The following is an 18181-nucleotide window of genomic DNA, read 5'->3' as shown; positions in this document are numbered from 1 at the left end:
CAAGATAAAGATCTATTTCTGTCAGAAACAAAACGGTTACCTAAAAATCCCCAGCAGATTTCTTGTTTTTTCTTTTCTTTTTTTTTTTTTAGGGCCGCACCTGCAGCATGTAGAAGTTCCCAGGCTAGGGGTCTGCAACTTACACCACAGCTTATGGCAACTCTGGATTCTTACCACCCATCCCAAACAAGGCCAGGGTTCTTAACCCACTGAGCCACAACAGGAACTCTCCTAGTGGATTTCTGTTTCCATCTCATTGGCTGTCACATGATCACTCCCACCTACAAGGGAGAGTGGAAAATGTTTTTAACTGAGTTATATTGCCTCCTTGAACCAAATTAAGATCCCCTGAGTAAGAAAGAAGGGGAGAATGGATAGTGGGTAGGAAACTAGAAATACCTGTGGTACTTAGTAAACTACAAAGCATTATAGAAGTGTAAGGTGGCATTATTATTAAAACCTGAATGAAAGCACATCACAAAATACAGTATCTAGGAGCTCCCACTGTGGCACAATGGGATTGGTGGCATCTCTGGAGCACTGGGACGCAGGTTTGATTCCAGGCTGGACACAGTGGGTTAAGGATCCAGGAGTGCTGCCACAGCTGCTGTGTAGGTCACAACTGTAGCTCGGATCTGATCCCTGGCCAGGAAATGCCATACACCATGAGGCAGCCAAAAAAAGGGGGGGAAATGTATCTATGTGAAGTTCACAACCTGAATTAATTGCCATCACTTAAATGAGTGAATGTTCTTTTCTTTCTCTTTTTTTTTTTTTTTTTTTGTCTTTTTGTCTTTTTGTCTTATTAGGGCCACACCCAAGGCACATGGTGGTTCCCAGGCTAGGGGTCTAATCGGAGCTATGCCACTGGTCTATGCCACAGCCACAGCAACTCGAGATCTGAGCCGAGTCTGCAACCTACACCACAGCTCACGGCAATGCCAGCTTCTTAACCCACTGAGCAAGGCCAGGGATCGAACCCACAACCTCATGGTTCCTAGTCGGATTCGTTAACCACTGAGCCACGACAGAGACCCCCAATAAGTGAATGTTCTTATTTACATCCAACAAGCGTGGTAGCCCAATTCACTAATGAGTCCCATCACTGCCCATATTTTAACGTAGCAATGCAGAGTGAACCACCATTTGGGTAGTGAGTTTTAAAGAATAATTGGCCCCAGTTACTCAAGGTAACTGGAGAATAATAATGAAATATATAAATGAATATAGAAGACGTTTATTGGTTTAAGGACACCTGGCATGTTTTCTCCTACTTTTGATAATTGCACCCTGATTTTCTTGTGGAAAACCACTTCCCCACATGTGTATGCAGGTTGATGGGACAGTCAGTCAAGGTGCCCTGCTCAGGTGCCAAGGAACAGACACCTACTCCAACCAAAGCAACTGACTCTTCCAGGAACCAAATTCTGAATGTGTGAAGCAAGGCAAACAAAGAAGAGAGAAAGGGAGAGGTTTGGGGGGTGGGGAGGGAGGGAAAAACAAAAGAAGAGGGGGAGAGGAGGAGGAAGGAAGGAAGAAGTGGAGGGAGAAAGAAAGGAGAAAATGAGAGTGCCCAGCCTTGCTTTTAGCTGTTCTTCAATTCTGTGTGCTCCCCATATATTTTCCAGTCAATATCCTGTTTTGCTTAATGTAACAGAATCAGTTTTTCAACCAAAGAACCTTGACTGTAGTGCTTATGGTAATGATATTGCAGATCACCTGGAAACTCAGCTGTCTGCTTTGGGGCAACCTCATCTCCTACTAAAGTTTGACCACAATCTCCAAAGTGCACTTCTTCTCTGATCCCCAGACATTCTGTAAAGATACTGCAAAATCCTGGAGTGGCCAAAAGACTGGTAGGAAGAGAGGAAATAAATCTTAGGGTGAGGCTGTGTCAAAGACCCCTCAACTGGGAATTGGGAGCTAATTTTCTTTTCTTTTTTGAGAGCCGCACCCATGGCATATGGAAGTTCCCAGGCTAGGGGTCTAATCAGAGCTACAGCTGCTGGCCTACACCACAGCCACAGCAATGTGAGATCCGAGCCAAGTCTGTGACCTACACCACAGATCACGGCAAAGCCAGAAGCCCGACCCACCGAGCAAGACCAGGGATCGAACGCACATCCTCATGGATAAGAGTCAGAATCATTTCCACTGTGCCACAACGGGAACTCTCAGGAGCTGATTTCCAGTTTACCCAGTTTCTCTTACTAGGGACACAAAATACATCTTTCAGCTTCTCTCCACCTTCGTTTCCACACTTGTAAATGACTGAGCTGACTTGATCACATCAGCTTTGATAACATGCCAATATTTCCTAACTTTGCAAGGTCTCCACCTGCCCACCAAGTTCCTACCTATAAAGCCTTGGAGTCACAACCCATATATCCACCCCATGGACATCCCTACTCCTTGAGCTGTGATCAAGCCACCTCATCCTTGAAAGTTTAAGTAAGATTGCCTAGAAGTCCCATCTCACAGCTGGAGAGAAATTCCCCTTGGCTCAACACCTGCAGGGATGCCTGGCGTAAGCTCATACTTCCACAGATCAATACTAGCTCTGAGTTCTTGCTTCCTCTGAATTTGCAATTGCTTCCCTGCCTTTTAGCTCCTGTGGGTTTTCACCCCATGTTGCCCTGGGCAGCATGATTCCATCCCTTTCAGCCTACAAACCACCTCCACTCAAGGAGAAGCACGTAGCAGACTTTGCTAGAGGCTTGGGGCAACAGAGGCTACTACTGAAGGTTAGTAGCACAAACATGTCCAAGCTGAACACTACTCTCCTGTCACTGGCCATTCCCTTCTCTTCTGGGAGCATCACCGCAACATCTCCTCCTTGGGCTCCAGCATCCTATCATGTTGCTTGTCTCCTGTTAGCCTCCCCTCTTTTCCCTCTCTTTCAAACTCTCTTTCTCTCAACCTCCAAATTTCCTGTCAGATTTTACACAACATCTTCCCATCACCAAAACAGCCTATTCCATGTTTTGCTAAATAAAGGTCATTCTAAGAGGAATTTTAACCAACAGCACTTAAGCCAATAACTGCTCCTTTTGCTGAAGAAAAAGAAAAAAGCGCCTCTAATGATGCTGATAATAACTGTTCCCTGGCCGAAGGCATAATGCCTCCAGCATTCAGGAAGCACTTCTCAGAAAGCATTTGGCTGGAACAAGAAGTTTTGCTATTTTGTTGGTATCCCTTAAATGGAAATGGTGTGACCTCTCATGTACCAAGCAAAAAGAAAGAGGCTTAGTCACTTACTCACCATGTGACCTTAGGAAAATTACCCGTATAGACCTGTATTCCCCTTCTGTAAAGTAGGGACATCTCATCTCATCATAAGGAAAGAAATTTTTTCTATTCCTTTAATTTTATGTCTATACGAGATGATGAATTCTCAGGAAAATTATTGTGGTAATTAGTTCACAATGTTAAGTCAAATCATTATGCTCGGAGTTCCCATCATGGCTCAGTGGTTAACGAATCCAACTAAGAACCATGATGTTGCAGGTTCGATCCCTGGCCTTGCTCAGTGGGTTAAGGATCTGGCATTGCCGTGAGCTGTGGTGTAGGTTGCAGATGTGGCTCGGGTCCTGAGTTGCTGTGGCTATAGCATAGACTGGTGGCTACAGCTCTGATTAGACCCCTAGCCTGGGAACCTCCATATGCCGCAGGAGCAGCCCTAGAAAAGATGAAAAGACCAAAAAAAAAAATCATTATGCTGTAAACCTTAAATTTATACAGTGCAGTATGTCAATTATATCTCAATAAAACTGGAAGTAAAAATGGAGAGAATAATAATACACATTCCATTGGATTGTTATAAGAGTCAAATAGAATCATACCTATAAAGTACTTTAGCACAATGACTGACATATAATAAATGCTCTGCAAAGGGTAAATTATGGCGGCATTATCATCATCACCACGAGGGTATTAGGAAGTGAAATGAAAATGGTGATAGAAAGTTATAAAGAGCACAGCACATCGAGACATCATTTGGGAAATGTAAAAATATAAATGAAGATTTAGCCTAAAAAAGTATACTCAGAGCTCACAGCCTGGAAGGATGCTGGTCTCACCAGCAAGTGGGGCTGGTTAAATAACAGGGCTAAAAACCATGAATACGAGTGCCATTTTTCAGAAACAAGGTGCATTTCTTTTCTATTTTTCTTTTAGAAGGGAATAATAAAACACCCTCCTTCATCTGAAAATACTGAGCGCCAATACGAGAACATCAAATATTTTAATTCCTCCCAGGAGCTAGGTCAGTCCTAGAGAGAATAAGGGTTTACCAGAGTAACTGGGACATCTGAAAATGGAAATGTACTATTCAAACCTCCACCTTGTTCCTTGAAAAATTTCCAGTCCCTGAAAAGGTTCGTCTTCTTATTTTTTTGTCTTTTATTTAGGGCTGCACCTATGGCATCTGGAAGTTCCCTGGTAGGGGTTGAATTGGAGCTGTAGCTGCCAGCCTAACCCACAGCCACAGCAACACAGGATCCAAGCCACATCTGCAACCTACACCACAGCTCACGGCAATGCCAGATCCTTAACCCACTGAGTGAGGCCACATGGATCCTAGTTGGGTTCGTTACGCTGAACCACGACAGAAACTCCCTGAAAAGGTTAAAAGAAGATCAAGCCAGCTATGAGCTCTGCATGTCAAAACAAATACACAGACTCTGCCCACATAACAGTAATACATTTTCCTCATGGGCCCTTAAAAAACAGTATCACTTCCACATGCACTCCAATGTTCATAGCAGCACTATTTATAATAGCCAAGATATGGAAGCAACGTAAGTATCCATCAACAGATGAATGGATAAAGAAGATGTGATGTGTGTGTGTGTGTACACACACACATATATATACAATGGAATATATAAAAAGAATGAAATGTTGTCACTGGCAGCAACATGGATAGCCTTGGAAGGCATTATGCTAAGTGAAATAAGTCAGAGAGAGAAAGATAAATACTCTATGGTACAACAGATGTGGAATCTAAAAAATACAACCAACTAGTGAATATAACATAAAAGAAACAGACTCACAGATAAAGAAAACAAACCAGCAGTAACCAGAGGAGAGAGGCAGGGAGAAGCAATAGAAATGTGGGGGAGTGGGAGCTTCATACTCCTGGGTATAAGATGGGCTACAAGGATGTATTGTACAACACAGGAAATATAGCCAATATTTTTGTAATAACTGTAAGTGGAAAGTAACCTTTAAAGACTATATAAAAAATTCTGGGGTCCTGTGGTGGCTCAGAGGATTAAGAACATGACATAGGATCCATGAGGATGGGGATTCAATCCCTGGCCTTGCTCAATGGATTAAGGATCCAGCATTGCTGTGGCTGTGGTGTAGGCCGGCAGCTATACTTCTTATTTGACCCCTAGCCTGGGAACTACCCTATGCCACAGGTGTGGCTCTAAAATGAAGAAAAAAAAAGATTTTATAAAAATTTTAAATATGTAAATATATATATATTATGTGCACGGATAGAACAAAAATTGTGTCATTTCTGTTTGACTGTAATTCAGGTGTTACCTTTCTTTGGGGGGCTCTGACTTACTGTATCTCTGCTTCAAATATGAATCTGGAAAAACCCCGTTTGAGGCCCTCCACAGGCCTTTTTTGGAATTCCTTTCCATCCGTATTAATTGGTCTTGCTTTTTCAGCTATTGTCTGATACATATGTGAAGCTCAGGCCATGGTGGCATGTCACATCTTACTCAGATCCACTTTGATAGTGTCTGCCCCTCCATCCCTTCTGCTCTGGCTTCTTGGGCAACCTCTTTTATTGAGCACTCACTTTTTTTTTTTTACAGCCATGTGGCATATGGAAATTCCTGGGCTAAAGTCCAATTGGAGCTGCATCTGAGGCCTATACCTCAGCAACAGCAATGCCAGATCCTAACCATGTCTGCAAACTACACTACAGCTCATAGCAACACCAGATCCTTAACTCACTGAGCAAGGCCAGGGATGGAACCAGCTTCCTCACAGATGCCATGTCAGATTCTTAACCTGCTGAGCCACAATGGACACTCTGATCACTCACTTTTTAAAGACCTACAGGCAAGACGCTGCTTGGTGTTAGGGACACCACACACACACACACACACACACACACACACACACACACACACACACACACACACACAGACGATTAAGTCTCTTCCCTCCTCAAAGACCATGACTAGGAGAGGAAGCAGATTATAAAGAGAGAATCCCAACCTTCAGGGATACAGACCCATAGATCTATGCACAAGTCTGACAGAGGGAATAGGGGACATCTTGGAGCAGGGCTGATAAATAAAAGTTTCCAAGAGATCCAGGCTCTTGAATAATGAGTAGGAATTCACAAAGTGGAGAAGAACAGAGAGACAAGAGAGGGGTGGAGGATGGGGGGAACTTTACCCAGAGGACAGCAGGACGTCCCCACCTATGATGAAATAAACTTAGCTGACAAGACTTGACACAGTTAGAAAGCACAGCGGTTGGCTCGGCACATCTTGCACCTTTACTCCTTGAGTTTATTGTCACTCGACCATCTGCTTTTCTTTTTCTTTTTTTTTTTTTTATTTTATTTTCCCACTGTACAGCAAGGGGGTCAGGTTATCCTTACATGCATACATTACAATTACAGTTTTCCCCCACTATTTCTTCTGTTGCAACATGAGTATCTAGACATAGTTCTCAATGCTATTCAGCGGGATCTCCTTGTAAATCTATTCTAGGTTGTGTCTGATAAGCCCAAGCTCCCGATCCCTCCCACTCCCTCCCCCTCCCATCAGGCAACCACACGTCTCTTCTCCAAGTCCATGATTTTCTCTTCTGAGGAGATGTTCATTTGTGCTGGATATTAGATTCCAGTTATAAGTGATATCATATGGTATTTGTCTTTGTCTTTCTGGCTGATTTCACTCAGTATGAGATTCTCTAGTTCCATCCATGTTGCTGCAAATGCTTTTCTATGTCTAGACTTGCCCTCTCTGTCATACATGAAGCACATGGAGAGAGTCCCACAGTAGTTTCCAAAGGAAGGGAACGTTGTCATCAGCAGAACTTGTCAGCATCACCACGCTAAGAATAAGAAGGTTAAGCTCTCCATCCTCACGGAAGACTGTCTGACCTGTCCTTGTGGGAAGGGTTCCCCCAACAGCACAAGATTGGTCCTGGGTGTCTCAAACCCAACTGAAGACTCAGAGGGCATGGTCAGTCACTTGTTGCAATCATCAGGGATTACCTGTCATGTGTGGACTCACCTCCTTAGACTTCCGCCCTTCAGAGTGCACTTGTCTCGCTAGGATGCCTGAGCTTTAATTACAGTTATGCTACCCTGTGCCCACTTTCAGGAATGTGTGGGCCACCATTATTTGCTCTCTTCCTGCAAATAGGCATTTTGTCTCTGCATCTGGATGTGGGACTGGCTTCACAGCATCTGACTTGTACACTTGGTGGCCCCCACGTTCAGACAAGCCCATGCTTGGTTTGATTCTCTGTTGTTGCAGAATTAAAATGCTTAATAATTTTTCTAACAAGAGACCCCACATTTTCATTTGGTCCGGAGCCCCACTAATTATGCAGCTGGTCCTCACTTGAGGACGAATGGCTTCAAGGTGAATTTCTATCAAGCCCTGTCTTCTCAGGATGGGAGCCATCACTAAACGCTTCTGAGTATAGCTTTTGGTTACAGTGATCATTTTCACCATCATTTACTTGGCAGGGTGACTGTCACAAACCTGAAAGTTCAAGCAGGCCCCCAACACTTTTGATGTCTGATGACAAATGACTGGTTTGGCCAAACGTTCAGCTTGGCCCTGGCCATCCTCTACCATCCTGCCAGATATACAGACAGCCTCTTGCTCCTTCAAGGCTCCTTGAAGTTTATAAACAATACCACCCCCTGCCAAACACTGGTTCCTAAAGTTTCCCTTTCTATAAACTTAATGCGTTATTCAGAATTTAACAATTTCCTTAGCATAATTTGATTAAGGGTGTGCAGAATTGCCTCCGATGTAATAAAAGTCAAGCCCTGTAATTTCAATTATTAAACACTTGTACCGGAGCCTGTACCCAAGCAGCTCAGTGGCTCGTACTTGAACTGCAAAAGTAGCAGCTGTTCTTAGCCGTGACGGATTTGAGAGGACCCTCCTCAAGGTGAGTGACAAAAGGGATCTGTAACCTGTGCCTTACCTTGGGACATCCCATTACATAGAGCTCAAGCCATTCGTCAGATGGTAACTGTCATTTTCCACCTGTCCACATTGGATCCTGACACCAAAGTGTCACCGGTTCTGAATCATCACCCACACGCTCTCAGGTGCCTAAGATCAAAAAGCGTCCCTCCCCACATGCCCATTAACTGGTATAAAAAACTCTCTCTTCCAGACCTTTCCAGACGGTGCAGAAACTCACCTGTACCTGCTGTGTGTAGGGAGGGAGGTGGGGGAGAGCGGTAAAGTGACACCTCATCCTTGTTCGTGGCTACAGATAAGACACGCCTTTTTACTTCCCTCTTCATCTTTCTGAAGTCATCTCTAGAGGCTGGATTTCAAATATGATCTTTACTTCATGGCTCAGACCAAGGGAATAGTCATTGAATGGCCTCACTCACATTCGCATTAGTTTCAAATGGACAGCATAATCCAGCCACAACTCCCCTGTGTGCAACAGAAATCCTGGGCAGAACTGGCCACGGCCGGGCAAGGATGCAATGGGGACAGACAGCCCTTGTCTCACCCAGCATCCACAATAGGACTCACTTCCTGCAAGGGCCTAGTCTCTGCCTGGGTGAAATCCACCCCCTAGTCCTTCCAACCTCAGCGTTCCCAGCACTCGAAACCGTAAATATCACAGAGCTTCTGCAATCCTGAAAACCGCCCAGCCCTCCCTTAGGCACCAGGGCAGCATTTATTCTGCAGTGATGTTCTGATCACTGCCCTTTATCTTGTTTGTGCCATCGGAAAAACAAATAAGAAAAATCGAATTCCTCATTTGGAAACGTTTACCACTCCACATCCAGAAATTCTAATTCATCAGTGGGAAATATGAGTCTATACACAGACCCCCTGGAAATCTTGAAAATATTCTTAGCCCACTCCCCACAGTAAGTAGAGCCGAAGGCCCACACTCTTCAGCCTGGCACTTTCTCCTAACAGGTAACCCATTCTCCCACTCTTTGCCTCCTGAGCACTTTCAAAATTGGATACTTACATATTTCACTCAATAAATATTTATCAAATACCCGCTCTGTGGCCGACACTGAAGGGTACAGGATTTGGCCCCGTCCCTGCCCGCAAGGTACCCACGGCTGAGTCTGAATAGGGCCTTTGAGGACTTCTGAGCTCCCTGAAACTCAAGCACCCAGCCTGGGCCGCTGCCTTGTTCCAAACTCATATCTGTTGGCTCAATGCACTGAGTAGGCTTGGTTTTATAAACAGAGCATTCTAATTAACAAAGGCATTCCAAAGTCAGAGGCGTAAGTCAGGTGTGCTCTCCGTTCAGCAGACTTTGAAAATAAAAAAACCACTCTGATAACCTGCTCTAAAGAATATTTGCTCCTGCTGATGGACATAGTGCCAAGTTGGGAAGCGTGAAAATGATCTCTTTCACATTTGCTGTCTCAGAAATGGTCACAGGCTGTATCGCACTTTGTTGTGGCACAGATTTGCTAGCACTGGGGGCTGACAACCTATTAATGCCAAAAACTGCTTCTCTCCTTTTCAACCCTGTGGAAGCTGAATGTCACGGATATGATTATCTCGGCCGTTAGTGGGAACTATACCTGTCTCACTTTCCTAGAATGCAGCTAGGTACAGACCTCCAGGAGCAACAGTTCACCCTGTCAAATTACAGAGCCCAGGAGTGGTAGCGTGGCGAGAAGGCAGCTGCTACAAAATAAGGGAATTATGGATGGAAACCCGTTTGAAGACAACAAGGGGAGAACTGTTGATGTTTAGCTTAACATTTCATCTGAGCAGAGACCAAGAAGGTGCTGCAGGCTGAAAAGCCTCTACGTGGCATCTGATATTTTTTAAAGACAAGATCCAAAAACATCATAATTCCACTGAAAGGCCATCAAAGTCCTTGGCTATAGTGAGAGAAGAATGATTCCAACTGCTTAGAAACCCTTCACTCAACAACTAAGCACGAATTTTACTGTGAATACGTGAAAAGAGTTGATTCTAATGCCACATGAAATTTGGTTTTAAATGGTTCTTTTATTCAGAGAGGCTACTCTTTAAGGATGCTGTCTTAATTTCCTGCTAAACCTGTTTGTTTCATCTCTAGTCATCTAACATTAATATTTATTTTGTTCATTTACTTTTCCAGAGTTTTAAAATTAAAGCTATTGCAAATATCCTATTACCGCTGAAGATAATTCAGCATAGGTGCTACCATGAAAATATCGGAAACCATCAATGTGTTCTAGCTGTTATCTGGCTTAATAAACACAATTCTATATTTTAGTAAATTAAGAAATAACCATTCTAGAATGTTATGAAATCCACTGCTATATTACATCCTTGTTTTAACCTCTGTGCTTCTTTATCTTGGAATTCTTAACAGTGTAGTTAATTTCACATTGTAATAAAAATTATACTTAAGAATTATCTTATGTTAAAATATCTCCCATATTCCCTTTCATCATCTTTTCCTTAAAATAAAATAAAATCCTCAGCATTTAATCTATACAGATCAGCTTTTACAGATCTCCCAATAAATTATAGTAAATAAAGATATGAACTTGAATTTGTATCACATTTAATGTAATACATATCTACGCTGTCTCTTGCTCCCATTTACGCTTCTTAACTTCTTATTATAATAAATACAACATTCTGCAGAGTGCTTCAGTACAAATGGTCTCAGGACAGCAGCAATACCACTACCACTGAAGGAAAATTGCAGTAGTTTTTTCCCTGGAAAATACGAAATCTCAAAATCTAGCACATTAACTCACAATTCATTTCATTTCTCTGTAATTTACTTTCATATCTAAAAGAAGCTCTTAGTTGAACCCTTATACTGTCAGTAACATGTCGTAGCTTCTTTACAATTTTACTTTCTGGAAACATAATAAAGAAAAGCAATGTACCCCACAGGCATCCCAAGTAAACCATTATAAATCTACATTCTCTCTTGCACTAATTTGGATAGGAAGCTGGGAAGAAGGGGGAAAGCCTGTGGGTGCCCTTAGAGTTATCAGGTCAAATTTCCCTTTTCACATTGCCTCTGTGGACTGTGTCAGAGGCAGAAAAACACTCCAAACACATATACTTCTGTCACTTTTATAACCAAAGAAGTTGCCACAAGTTGTCCATACTAATTTTTGAGGTTTGTGTTCTCATTATAAGTGTTTTTAATTACATACTTTTCATTTTTAAAAAAAAGCCTTTTCTGAACTAAACTCAGGGCCAAAACACTGGCCTCTACTTCAAGGTTTCCCCCAGTCTTAACTCAAGAACAATCAAAACATCAAAACCGAATGCCTTCAAATCCCCAAGAGGTTGCTCCTTCCTTTCTGTGCTCCAAGTGCAGCAGGAAAGTAGTGCCCTGCTTTTTCCTCCACTGCCCTGCTTGGATTTTGCCTCTAGAATTTGAAGATTTGTTCCCATTCCTGGGTACCTGACAGGCTGTGGTTTATACGTGAGAAAACAACTCCAAAGTTCTTATCAAGGAGTTGGAAGCAGCTCCCACCCATCTTAGTGTTTTCTAGGAAAGAGACAGGAAAAGGAGGTGGGGGGAGGGGAAGCAGATTATGTCTCAAGCTGCACAGGACAAGTAACACAGGTAAAATCGAAAGTAATGGAGGCAAATATAAAAAAGAATATTATTTATTATCTTTATTAATACTCACATATAACCTTTGCTTTTTACACAAAAGCCTACTTTAGAAGAATGCCTCCATGATTTAGCATGCCCAGTGGGGCTTTTAGCTCCTGGACCACTTTCCCCTTTCTCCACCCCACCCCACCCCCCCAACATCCAAAGGATTCTTTCACATGTTCACAGATACCACGAAAATTTTGTAAACAAGATTTGGATTACTGGATCTTGATTTAATCAACATCTCACTTCCAAATGGAAGTCAGGTAGAGGAGAGGGGAGGAAATGGGAGAAAAGGGAAAGGAGAAAAAGCAGAGGAGAGAAGAGAGGAGAGAAAAATAGGGGCAGCTGGTCAGAACTTTCAAGTCTTGCCTTTTCTGAGATGTGTATTGTGGCTGTTCCTTGAATTCAATGATTCAAAACATTGACAGCAAGTGCCTGTGTGGTTATTTATATTATGTATCTATAATTGAGTATGTGGGCTTCCTCAGTTTGGATCTGGTCTGTTTTTGTTGAAACACACCACAATCCTCCTGTGGGTGTCTCTACGGGAAGTCAGGTCTCCCGGGAACCACGCTCAGAGCCGGGGTTTCCGGAGCAGGGTCTTGCTGAGGTCTTTGACCTCCTCAGGGCTATTGACCCGCTCGTAGCCCAGCACGGCCATGGGCTGGTAGCAAAACTCCTCCACCTGTTTGATCTGCTGAAAGGTGAGGGCGGTCCGCCAGGCGTTGGCGGCCTGCGTGGCGTTGCGTGCGGACACCACGAAAGGCTTGGAGGAGGAGCCCGAGCCACTGGTCATGTTGAGGGCAAACTGCTCCATTTCAGGGCTCACCAGCAACCCCACAAAGTCGTACACCCTCCTTAGGGTCTTGACGGGGTCTCCCACCAGGTCCTCGTACCGCACCACCAGGTAGTGGCCTTGCAGCCAGTCAGGAGGCTGTAGGGCAGTCTGCAGCGTCTTGGCCATGCTGTTGCAGATGACCTCCATGGCGCCAAGGGCGTGGTAGTCGGCTGGCCCTCCTATGCCCTCCTTCTTGGCGCCCAGCTTGTGGCCAGCGGCTTCTAAGAAGGGCATGCGGTGGGCTCGCGGGTCCCGGCTGCGCACCACCTGTAGGCTTTCACGGATGAGTCCATGGCGCGAACGGATCCGTGAACTGGCAACAGCCCGGGGATCACGCACCAGGTGGATGACCTTGAGGTCCAGGGTGGGGTCGCGCAGCAGTGGCGCCAACACGGCCACATCAAAAACGCGCACGCCCTTGATGACCAGCGTGCGGTACTTTCGGCACTCCTCTTCGAAGCGCGCCAGGCGCTGCGGTGGGCACTTCTTGCACACGCGATCGTCCACCAGTCCCACGACCTCCTTGCGGTAGGCGGGGCAAAGCGGCGAAGAGCACACTACCTTGTTGGTGGCTGCTCCAAAAATGCCCAGAGTGGTGAGGTTGCGCCCCCCGCTGCCAGCGGGACTGTACAGCTGGAAGACCGAGAGGTCGCAGCGATAGAGAGCGCTCAGCATGTCCCGTGCCGCCCCTTGCAGGGAAACGGCGTCCCCTGGATACAGTTTTTGCCACACGTGCCACACTGGTTCATAAAGGAAGAATACCTCGGGGTTCTGGTTGAAAAGCTCGCCGAAGAAGGACGAGCCTGAGCGCCACGTGGTGAACACGTACACCAACTGTCTCTTGTCCCCGCCGCCGCCCCCGGTGCTGCTCCGAGTACCATTACCCGAAGAGGCTGCGGCCCCCGGAGCCCCCGCCCCGGCTGCCGGAGCCGCCCCGACGGCTGCAACGGGAGGGCGATGAGGGGTACGGGGGTCCAAGCGGGTGTGCGCGTGTGGCGGCACTGCCGGAGGAGGCCCCGGGCGCCCCCAGCCGCCCCCAGCACCTCCTGCCGCCGCAGCACCCAGCGGCCCGTCGGGGTTGCACTGCTGCAACGGCTCCTTGTGCCACTTGTAGTCCAGGAGGTTGAGCATGGTGAGCACCAGTAGCAGCGCGTAGCCCGCGCACAGCACCAGTGCCTTCCTGCGGAACACCTTCATTCCGAGCGGGGACGCGGGCCAGCGGCGACCCGGGCGCCGGGGCCACGGTGGGAGCAGGGCGCGCGGCCCGGCGGCAGGCGCGGCCGGGAGCAACCGGGGGGGCGCGCCCGCGGGAAGGGCTCGCGGCGGGCTGCGGCTCATCACAGGCACAGCCCAGGCCGGCAGCGCGGCGGAGGCGGCCCTGCAACCCGGGAGGGGGACGCAGCGGCCCGGCTTCGGACGCGGGGACTTGGGCCGCGGCTCCGAGGTGGGCACGGCAGCAGCGGCGGCTGGTCCCCGGCGCCTAGGGTTGGTTCTCCCATGGCAGCGGCTCCGAGAAGGACCTACGAGGGGAAGCGGAGTAAGTCGATGCTCCCCAATCCTCCTCCCCAGCCTCCACCTCCTCCTAAGTAACGCCCACCCTCGGGTCTGCCTGGCTCCCCAGCTCACCTGGAGCCGCAGGCGCGCCCCGGAGCGGCCCGGGATCACGGCCCGGCTGTCTGTCCTGCTGTCACTCGTTCCTCGATTTCTCAAGCGCTGTTTTCCGCTCGGGGTCCCCTGCCTCCGAGGGGGTCGCGGGAATCCGCAGCCCAAGCCCTGGGCAGAGTTTCCTGGCAGCAGGCGCCCTGAGGCTGGGGAAGGGAAACTTTCAACGGGCCTGGAGCCCTGCTCTGCCCTCCGCTAAGCCCACTGCGACCGGCTCCAGCGGCGTCGCCGCCGCCCTCTCGGGACAGTAGCTTCCTTCCTCGCTCGGGGCGGGGGGGTGAAGCTGGCCGGGGGAAGTTGGGGGGAGGGGGCTTAAACCGGACCCAGCTCCAGGCAAAGCGGCTCCGCCTCTCTCGCTCTCGGCCTCTGCGCCCCGAATCTTCCCATCTCTCGGAAGGCTGTAGATGGGGCGCAGTGCGACCCTGCAGCGGCGGCGGCAGCAGCTGCTTCTTCCATCACCCAGAGGATGCCCGAGCGGGCATTGCCGGCGCCCCCGCCGCTCCGCAGCCTCCGACTGGCCCAGAAATCCCCTACACACAGCTCTAAGCAAAAGAGCTGGGGTCCGCAGCTCCCTTGCCCGCCCCGCCCCCCGGCACCAGCCTCTTCGGGCCAACGAGAAATCCGGACTGAGAAAGCCCCAGCCGCAGCCGCTGCCACCGCCGCGCGAAAGCGGCGCCTGGGAGGATGCTGCTACCCGACTCTCCCTACGCCGAGCGGCTGCAACGCGCTCGGGCCAGCCTCTGCACGGCTCCTGCCAGCAGGCGCCGGGTTGGTGCGCGCCACCGTCTATCCTTGGGACTCCTCCCCTTTCACCGCGCTGCGCTCCTCCTCCGCGCGTCCCGCGCCCGCCCCCGACTCAGCGCCCGGCTCCCGCCGCCGACGCCTTGGGGGTTGGAGATGCGGGGACCAATTTATAGCGGCGTCGCTCCGGCCGCCATCCGCGCGGTGGAGGCCGTAGCAGTCCGTGTGCTGAGCGCCAGGGCGCTGACTCGGGGGTTAAGAGCGCTCCGGCGCCCCGACCTCTGAGAAACTTGGATTCTGCTCGCCGCTGCCGGGCTCAATCGTCCGTTTTTGCTCTCGGAAAGAGTTGGTGATAAAGTTTGGACAAATCCCGCAGCGGCCTCCCACGCCGCTCTTCCCCCGGGTCGGCACGGCTGGGCCCCTCCGGGAACTGAGGACGCACCCGCGCCCCGGAGAGCTCTGGTAACGCCGAGCGTCGCTCTCAGGTTCCCACTCCCCGCTCGTCAGTTCCAACTAGCCTGAGGCTTCTCGCTCACCGAGGAAGTAATAAATCTTTCTGACCCCGAGGTTAAAGAAGATGCTTCAGTTTTCCGGAGGAGTGTGCCGGCGGGGCTTCTTCTCGCTTTACTCCACCTATGGAGAGAGCCTGTTCGGTCTTATTACGCCCCCAGCAGACGCTCTCCCCATCTCATCTCGTGATGATGCGTTCGCTGTGACTGATGTCCTCGGGAACGAACTGGGGTGATGGGGCATCAGGGGTGACTCTGTTCTAATTTACCGTAAAATACATGTCTTGCTTTTTGGTTTTAGAAATGAGATCAAGCGATTTGACCTTAAAGGAAACGCCGTTGTCGGATCATATTTAGTAGATCGTGTTTAGTTGGTTTAAGTATTACCCCCCCGCCTTTTTTTTTAATAAGGAACAGCTTTCTCTTCCTCTCTCTTCTCCCTGCCTCTCCCTTTCTCGCTCTCTCTCCGTCCCTCCCCCCTCGCCCCTCTCTCTCTTCTCATCCCCCCTTCATCAGAAGAGGCTAAGCCGTAGCTTAAAATTCATCCCCGAAATGAAGACAGTTATAAGCGTCTACAGTAGTAATTGAACGGTGAGAGGAGTTAGATACCCAGGTAATTAAACCTTACTTGAGCCCTTGGCTGAAGAGCTACGAATCGCTACCGGTCCTGAAGCTCATCGGCCTTTGGTAAGGCGTTTTTGTTGCCTCCTGTCCCAAAAGAGTTTTTAGAAGTTGACAAAGTTACTGCAGATTTATCTTTGTACTATATGGGCCAGCCTCTCTCAGCCAGAATGTCCTTCTAAATTTAAAATGTTATTGTTTGCGCCGTTACTACTCTTCAGTGAGTCTTAACAGAATCTTCGGAGTGCTAGGACTCTTAGAAAGTGACTTAATTCATATGAGTCTTCCGGGTAGAAAATGTTTCAAAACCTTGACTTGGCCTTGTTCGCCAGAAAAATGCATAATGCTGTAGGTAAAATTCAGATTTCCACACACATCCCCACCGCCATGGTTCTGATAGAATGTAAGAGTGAGATGGTTCTAGGACAGATTTTATGCAAATAGAAGGAGAAGAGTAGAGGTGGAATTTTATATGCAGCTTGCTCAAGTAGCGTCAGGACAGACAGACGTTTTTAATCCCTATTTACAAACTAAGGTGATAATTTAATGATTTACCATCTCTCCATTTCTGGACCCACCCACATCACTTTCTGAGCTTTCTCTAGCCCTGTCCCTTCTTTCCTCTGTCCTTTCCCCAAAAAACTAAAGGGATATTGACAAGTTAAAAGACTGATGAGTGAGTTCCCCTTGCGGTGCAAAGTAAAGGTATCCGACTAGGAACCATGACGTTGTGGGTTCTATCCCTGGCCTCCTTCAGTGGGTTAAGGATCCATCGTCATTGCCATGAGCTGTGGTGTAGGTCACAGATGCCGCTCAGATCTGGGGTTGCTGTGGCTGTGGTTTAGGCTGGCAGCTGTAGCTCCAATTAGACCCCTAGCCTGGGAACCTCCATATGCCGCTGGTGCGGCCCTTAAAAGCAAAGGAAGTTGGGAGGAAAGAAAAATCTCAACCTTAGTATTCAGCATGGTTGAAAAATAATGTCTAATATTTAAAATTTAGTCCCTAGCTTTGTGGTTACTCAGAAAGCATGTGAATTGCAGTTATTTGATTTAAGGACCCTTTTCTCAAAAATTGTTTGCATAGAAACAATTTTGTCTGCAATTTTGTAACACTTTACTAAAGTTGGCAAAATAATAAATGCATTTGCCAGACTCCCCCACAGGGAGTGCTCAGATGGCATAAATTTACAGGTTTCAGCATCTCCACCCTCTCCTTGCTTTACCATTTTGCACTGTGTCATGATTAATTCCAAACTTTGTTACAGCTAATGACATCCAAAAACTTGATAATGCCTTCCTTCCCACATTGATTCAGAAATTCCTTTCACTTTAATCCACTTATCCTTTTAGCATAGTAATGACCCAGACATATAATAAGTCACATAATTTCATTGGCAGAGGAGCTGGTCAGGCCACAGGGCTGTCCTTAATTTCAGCTCACTGTTGAGTTCATTGCAATCTAGCATCTTTTCCAGGACAGTCCTCAGAGTCTCTCTTTTCTGATGTCTGGGATGTGGAAAGGAGACTGCTGTTGGAAACTTGCTGTGGGCTTTACCTAATCCTGGACCCATAGTGGAGACCTCACATTCTGGGGTGCTGTAAGCGCAGTACCCAGCCTGTGCAATGTGGAAGAGAAATCTTCCTGGACCTCCCTCCACAGTCTGAATCCAGAAACAGATGTTAAGGCTAGGTTACCTGGACAGTTCCTATCCAGACCCTTCTGTCCTGCTGGGGAACCAAAAGGCTCACCTCTAGGGAATATCTACCCCTGGGCACAAAGATAGACTCAGTCACTCATAGTTTCAGTAAATATGCATTTGCAGTGGAACCAGAGTGCGCAGAATTGGATTCATCATAATCCTTGATTCAAAACGTACTGTTGTCATTAGCCCAAGGGTGGTCCTTTTCTATTTTATGTGATTTTATATAATATAACAAACAGTCAGGAACCCATTACAGAGCCTAAG

The 18181-nt window shown here is 47.6% G+C and overlaps 1 protein-coding gene across 1 annotated transcript; it reads right to left on the bottom strand.

Annotated features, from left to right (window-relative positions):
* Nucleotides 11834-15317, bottom strand: CHST2 (carbohydrate sulfotransferase 2). The gene is made up of 2 exons (XM_003358597.4): nucleotides 14309-15317; nucleotides 11834-14202 (listed from the first exon to the last, which is right to left on the bottom strand). The coding sequence occupies exon 2, from the start codon at nucleotides 14018-14020 to the stop codon at nucleotides 12419-12421; it is 1602 nt and encodes a 533-aa protein (XP_003358645.1). The 5' UTR covers nucleotides 14021-14202; nucleotides 14309-15317; the 3' UTR covers nucleotides 11834-12418.

This window comes from Sus scrofa, chromosome 13 (genome assembly GCF_000003025.6).
Source record: "Sus scrofa isolate TJ Tabasco breed Duroc chromosome 13, Sscrofa11.1, whole genome shotgun sequence".
Classification (NCBI taxonomy): domain Eukaryota; kingdom Metazoa; phylum Chordata; class Mammalia; order Artiodactyla; family Suidae; genus Sus; species Sus scrofa.
This window is presented reverse-complemented; position numbering and strand designations above follow the sequence as displayed.

What these genes read in the sequence shown, in the direction of transcription:
- CHST2 (XM_003358597.4), bottom strand. Translation starts at nt 14,020, where the DNA reads ATGAGCCGCAGCCCGCCGCGAGCCCTTCCCGCGGGCGCGCCCCCCCGG.